Below are 6003 nucleotides of genomic sequence, written 5' to 3'. Positions count from 1 at the left end.
TAAGCTTTTTATAAATACACTGATGGCTTGAAGGTTATAAAATATTTCTGATGTACAGAGTTAGATAAGTGGAAGCACTTAACATTTGGTTCATTCATGACTACTCTGATCCTATAGCAAAAAAACTAAATCCATGGCTTGATTCCCTCAGACCACATCAGAGTCATAACTAAATACTTCAGTAACTGAATTCTTTTAATTCTTTTAATCTGAGTGTTATTCATTAAAATCCACCAACCCACACTGGTTTGATGTAGAGCAGCAGCTGCCAGGAGTGATGATCTAACATCAGTCCTAGAGGCAACAAAAACTAAGTGCAAGACCAGCAGGAACCGCTTGTAGTCAGGTGTCTTTAGGCCTGACAGTAGAGGAGAGCAGTGGGGACTAAACCCTGAGGACAGTCTGTGATTTACCTGTCATGTTCCTTGTCCACGAGGTGGTAGCGTGCTCTGAATGCCACCAGGTGAGCGTAGTAGGCAGGTGCGGGGATGGAGACAGAGCGGGTGCAGCGCACATATGTGTGGCACAGCTGGTACGTCAGCAGCTGCAGCTCATCTGCTGTGAAACAGTTGTCATCCCACAGGACATGGTAGTGGGAGGGACGGCTGGTTCCCTGCAGAGATGGGGATGGAGGGTCACTTCTCTGGATTTCCATAAACAAGATAGGTTTTGATGTTCAGAAAGGGCCAGACTATCTAGCGTGAGTTCCTACATAACAGCAGCCAAACAAGTTCAGTTTTATGTCAGGCCTAAATGTATTTACAGATGAGTAAGTCTAACATATACATGGTTATATTGCTCTAAATGTTCTTGCTTGGATAAAACCCCTTCTACATAACCCTCACTGATCAGCATCTGCTCCCAACATGACTGAACCACAATTAAAGCATCTTTTACCTACCTTCAATTAAACTGTTTCTCACAGAGGAACATCCCAGAGAAATAACCAGTGCTTCCACAGAGAAACATCTCAGAGAAATAACCAGTGCTTTTACATCCCTCCAGCTCCTGATCACCCTAATTGCAAGTATGAACACTAGAAACTCAAGTTAAATCTTACAGTGCACCTGAATTGGGTAAATAGTTGTGCTTTAGCCAAGCTAAAAGTCTCTCTTTTTAAAACAAATACATCTGAAGTATCAATTTAGTTGAGGTTGTTTATGCTTTGCTATATTAAACACAATGAGCTGTAATTTCAATAAATTTCTTTTTCCAAGGGGCCAAAACCAGCTTGCTCAGACACAGTGTAAAGATTGACAAAAAAACCACTGAAATTATTCAAAACTGGAAAAGAAGTAATGCCCGGCCAATCTAAACAAAACTGATGATAATGCGGTCAGACTCACATCATAAAAATCTACAGAACAAATTTTTTTTACATTTCAAGCAAGAGCCTGATAAAAGCTGAAATCTTTTTTTTTTTTTCAGAAATAATGTTACGAAATAAAGTGGCTTCTTTAAACACAAACTTTAAAAAGCACCACTTACCATCAGTGCAAATTTAAACATGTAGCAGCGACCACCTCTTAAGCAAATCATTCTCCAAGTCCCACAAAAATGTTTTATCTCAGATAAAACCAAGCTAAAAGAACATTTCCCTGCTAAATAACTGTAATCAGGTGTCACAAAAAGGAGAAAAACAATGTGTTCTAAATTCACATTTACTTACACAAAGCAACCATACCTGTATTCCAGCATGGCTACAGAGGTAAAAATCAAATTCGTAGGGGTGTGTAATGTCTGTATCTACAGTTGTCCCAGCTGGAATATTGCCACTGCGTCCAACCTAGAGAAGAGGTTTGGTAAGTGTGGCCTCAGCTGTTTGTAACAGCTCAACTGTAATGAAAAATGCAAGCTTCTATTCACCACTGGCAAGGTTTCAGCACATGAAGTGCCACAGAACTGTGTGGAATGTGCCACTACATCAGCCTCGGAGATTTGACAAGGACACTGGATGGCTCTCCAGCACTTTACACAACACTGCACCTCCAGCACATCAGAACTTTCTGGCTCAGACTGAAGAGCTGCACAGATATTTGTATTTAGAGTTGTCAGCTTCAGTTTGGATTGACTAACTCAGTAAAAAGGTTCCATCATTTTGTACTTTCTTCTATTACAACTGCTAGAGATTGGTTCTGAGTAGTCACATGGACTTTAGCTCCAATGAAAGGTTGTGGGGGCTTTTAACATACTTAAGGTCAATGATTTTTCAATTTGAGGCCCCATTTCATGAAATCAACACCTCCTTGCATGCACATTCAACCAGAAGGACAGAAGCCCATGCTAATATTTTCTCCAGCAGCCTAAAAGCTTGACATGAAGCTTTCCCAAAAGGCTCCTCAGAGGGCAGTGATTACCCTTTCTGTTCTGTCAGCACAGAACAGCCGTGTATGGTGTCGCTTCTGCACCACAATGTAGGTTATTCCAGGCTGGTAATCTTTCTCCAAACTGATGCAGGCTTCTCTAATGGCCAGCAGTTCATAATACAAAACCTACAAGCACAAGAACAGAAGAATTTAGGTTTTCTTTCCACTCTATCCTATATACACCACCTACTAACTTGGTGTAGTTAACAGTAGGCACAACTTTAGCACACAGCTGGTAATCTCAGAAAGTACTTAGAGATATGTGGTTTCCCAAATTTGAAGACTTCTCCTTCCCAGACAGGAAAACAGCTGCAACTCTTCTTACCCAACAAGATTAAAAATCTCTCTCCTTAAAAGTCTCAATTATTTTGTGTAAACGTAAGCAACTCAAACAGTACAAAACAAGACCAGCAACTATTACGGAGTAACAGAAGCTTTCAAGAAACTGAACCAACCTGTCGGAACTGTCCCTCAGAGACCCCGTCCCTGTAGAAGATGATACGGGTGGGCTTGAACCGTGTTGATTTGTAGAACTGGATGAGCAGCTCTCTGACCATGGAGGCCAGGTCCTGGATGATCTCCTGCCGGGGCCGCTGGACCCTCACCGTGGCACAGTACCGGCTGGGATGAGCATCCATGCTGCCTACAACCTGCAGGGAGAGTGCAGCAGGGAAGGGGCTTCAAGCTCAAATCTATACCAAAACAATTAAAAACAAAAAAGCCAAGAGCAGCAAGCACAAGATATTTGTGCTAGACAACAACCACAGTAACACTTTCAACAGGAACTTGTATTTGGTACAGGTTTAACACCTTTTGCCCCTAAGCATCCTGAAATGGACCTGCAGAATTTGTCTTCTCACTATGGCATAATTTTATAATACAGACAGACATTTTTCTGTGATGTTTTCTCACCTTTGAGAAAAACCTCAGCTTCCCTTAGTTAAACACAAATGCAGTTTCCATAACTGCAATCAATGACAACTAAAATACCAAGGGGACGAAGTAGGAGAGGACTGACCAAGCCTCCAATCACCACCTTGAGTTCCTGGACTGTACCAATATAAAAGGTAAGAAATATCAAAAAAAATTCTACCAAATCAGGCCTTTAATTACACTTTTCTCCTTTAAAAAGACAAAAAATGTTACTAGCTAATGTCACCAAGCTGTGTTATTTCCTTAATAGTATTTCTGCTGAAATATATTATTTAACAATGCCATTTTACCTTGATTTAAAAATTAAAGGGCTAAGGAACCACTCTGAAGTATCAGGCAGTTTTTTCCTTTTAAATACATGGTTTTTAATGTCATTGGGAATCTGTACAAAGAACTGGCATAAACCCTGAAAAATATTTGATACAGATATAGTCCATGAGTTGCATTTACTGTTCTAACCTTTACCCAAGATGAAAAAAATACCATGTAAATTTAATAAAACTTACAGCAGCAATGGAAGGCTTCTTCCCATCTCCAGCTGGAGGGTGAGTGACATCAGCTCCCAAAAAGATCACTGGCTGCTGGAACACAGAAGGTCTTCAAAAAGAAAAAAGTGCTAAGTCACACTTGTAGCTGAAGAGCTGCCGCAAGGTCATTACTCACCGTGGGGGTTGTTTGTGTCTCAGCCTTACCAGGTACCTGGGCCAAGGCTCAACAATGGGATCTTTGTGCACAAGAGGTGAACTTGGAACCCTCCCCAGCAGAGCCCAAAACACGCTGCAAACACGCTGCCAGAACTAGGGCATGATTCTGGTGGGGAGCAGCCTCAGGCCTTCAGCGAAGTGGCACAGCCAGGGCCTTCAGAGGCCCTGGGGGTCCCCTGGGCACCACTGAGCTATAGCACCAGCATACACATTACACTGTTCTCCAGTAGCTGAGCACCAGGATGGTCTTACACTGCCTTTAAAATATTCTTCCTCACACAACTGTTCCTCATTTCAGCTTTGACAGTGATCAAACATTTGACAAGAATCTTGGCTGAAGACCTAATGCACAGACCAACCACCACTCTGAGCCTGTGCTGGAAGGAATTTAATTCTACTTCAAATACCACATACTATTATCAGAAGACTATTTTAACTTAAAACTTGGCCACATTTAAATTTTGGGTGCTAAGCAGCAAATGTAACCACATCTGTTAAAAGAAAACCCAACGCAATCTCCAGAGTCTTACCGTTGATGAGGTACAAGGATGTTGTTGATTCCTCCTAGTTTAACGTTAATCTTCAGGCACAGGTTTGAGAGGGTCTGTGGAGATGTTTTAATGACGTTCTTGACCTGAACACATTGTGTGGCCATTCCCAGCAGTGTATCTCCCACGCGCTTCACCTCCGCTGGGAAGCAAATACAAGGAGACAACTTGAGTCCATTCGAGGTTATTGCTGCATTTCTATCTTAGCTAAGTCACAATAACTTCAGAGTACTCTGCAGCAACTTCTAACTTATCTGCATACTCAGACCTGCTTCCAATTTATCTTCCAACATAAAACAGTGGTTTCTAATACTTAAGGGATGGTTCTGAGAGATTTTTAACATACGCTGGACAGCAGATTTCTCCAAATGATACCTGACATAACAGGTGAAGACAGAGGTGTGCCCTTACCATACACAGGTGTCTTCCCTGGCAGGATGACAATGATGAGCTGAAGCCCTGAATAGGTGTTCTTGAGGTGTCGGAACATGGGCTCCACGCTGTCTGCACCCTGGGCATACTTGCAGAAGCAGGGCTGGCCCTGGATCGGCATCCCAGCATCCTTGGAGATCTTGCGCAGCTGGTCTGTGAAACCCCTGCAGAGAGGAGATTTTTGGATTTTTGTAGTAGCAACAGCACATGAGAACCAACGCACAAAGGGACAGAACCATCAAAGGAGGACGATTCCAAATAGCTTTTAAAGCAGCATTTAAAAAAAGGTTTGTTATGTGAAGGCTGTACAGCTGTGAAATGCCACAGGCCAGAATGGGTTAAAAAATAGTCTAGACACCTTCAGTACTTTGTTCAAGATGTCAGAAGGGACTATATACAGTGATGTCACAGGACAAACACCCCACAGTGAACCCAGCACGGAAGCACACCAGCCTGGATTCTCACCCTAATATCTCACATCGAACACAGGTAAAATGCTCATTGTAATCCTACATTCATGTTTCACTCCATTACGAGAACAGTCCAAAGCCTGAACCACAACATGCCTTACTTCAGAATTTCTTCTCTGCACTGTCTCTGTGTTGCAAAGCAAGCTATGGCCCACATCTTGATCTCCACCCCAGTGTGGAACTGTTTCCCTCGCATGTCCCACACGCCGTGGCTTGGTGTTGCCACGGTTCGATTCTGGGGAAACAAAAGCAACAGACACTCAAGCGACTGAAAAAGAAGCAGCCAGTGCTATTTGCAGTTTCAGGATAACAAAGAAGAGTTTATTACTCAAAGTCTGATCCCTGTAGAGTCAAGGTGTACAAGAAATCACTCCTCAAAAGGAAACCAGAGGAAAAGCCAAAGCCTCACCCGTCCTCCGTACTGCAGCATCGGGGCTGGGAGCACACGTCCTGTCACATGGGCCATCTCATCCCTCACTTTGAACTGGAACTCTTGGACAAATGGATCTGCATCGTAATTTGCACTTCTCACCTAGGAGAGATTTTTCCA

The 6003-nt window shown here is 42.7% G+C and overlaps 1 protein-coding gene across 5 annotated transcripts in view; it reads right to left on the bottom strand.

The window, feature by feature from the left end:
* LOC107214129 (protein argonaute-3) overlaps positions 1 to 6003 on the bottom strand; it is a 34435-nt gene that overhangs the window by 11897 nt on the left and 16535 nt on the right. For all 5 annotated transcript variants that reach the window (XM_015649161.2, XM_019008881.1, XM_019008879.2 and 2 more), the window contains exons 10-18: positions 5863 to 5985; positions 5555 to 5688; positions 4963 to 5147; positions 4534 to 4693; positions 3806 to 3896; positions 2822 to 3016; positions 2358 to 2492; positions 1685 to 1786; positions 414 to 613 (exon numbers count right to left, since the gene is read on the bottom strand). In XM_015649161.2, the coding sequence (XP_015504647.1) occupies positions 414 to 613; positions 1685 to 1786; positions 2358 to 2492; positions 2822 to 3016; positions 3806 to 3896; positions 4534 to 4693; positions 4963 to 5147; positions 5555 to 5688; positions 5863 to 5985 (1325 nt within the window). The remainder of the gene's footprint in view (positions 1 to 413; positions 614 to 1684; positions 1787 to 2357; positions 2493 to 2821; positions 3017 to 3805; positions 3897 to 4533; positions 4694 to 4962; positions 5148 to 5554; positions 5689 to 5862; positions 5986 to 6003) is intronic.

This window comes from Parus major, chromosome 23 (assembly GCF_001522545.3).
Source record: "Parus major isolate Abel chromosome 23, Parus_major1.1, whole genome shotgun sequence".
Lineage (NCBI taxonomy): Eukaryota > Metazoa > Chordata > Aves > Passeriformes > Paridae > Parus > Parus major.
Note: the sequence above shows the minus strand (reverse complement) of the source record. Positions and strands in the feature narration are given on the sequence as shown.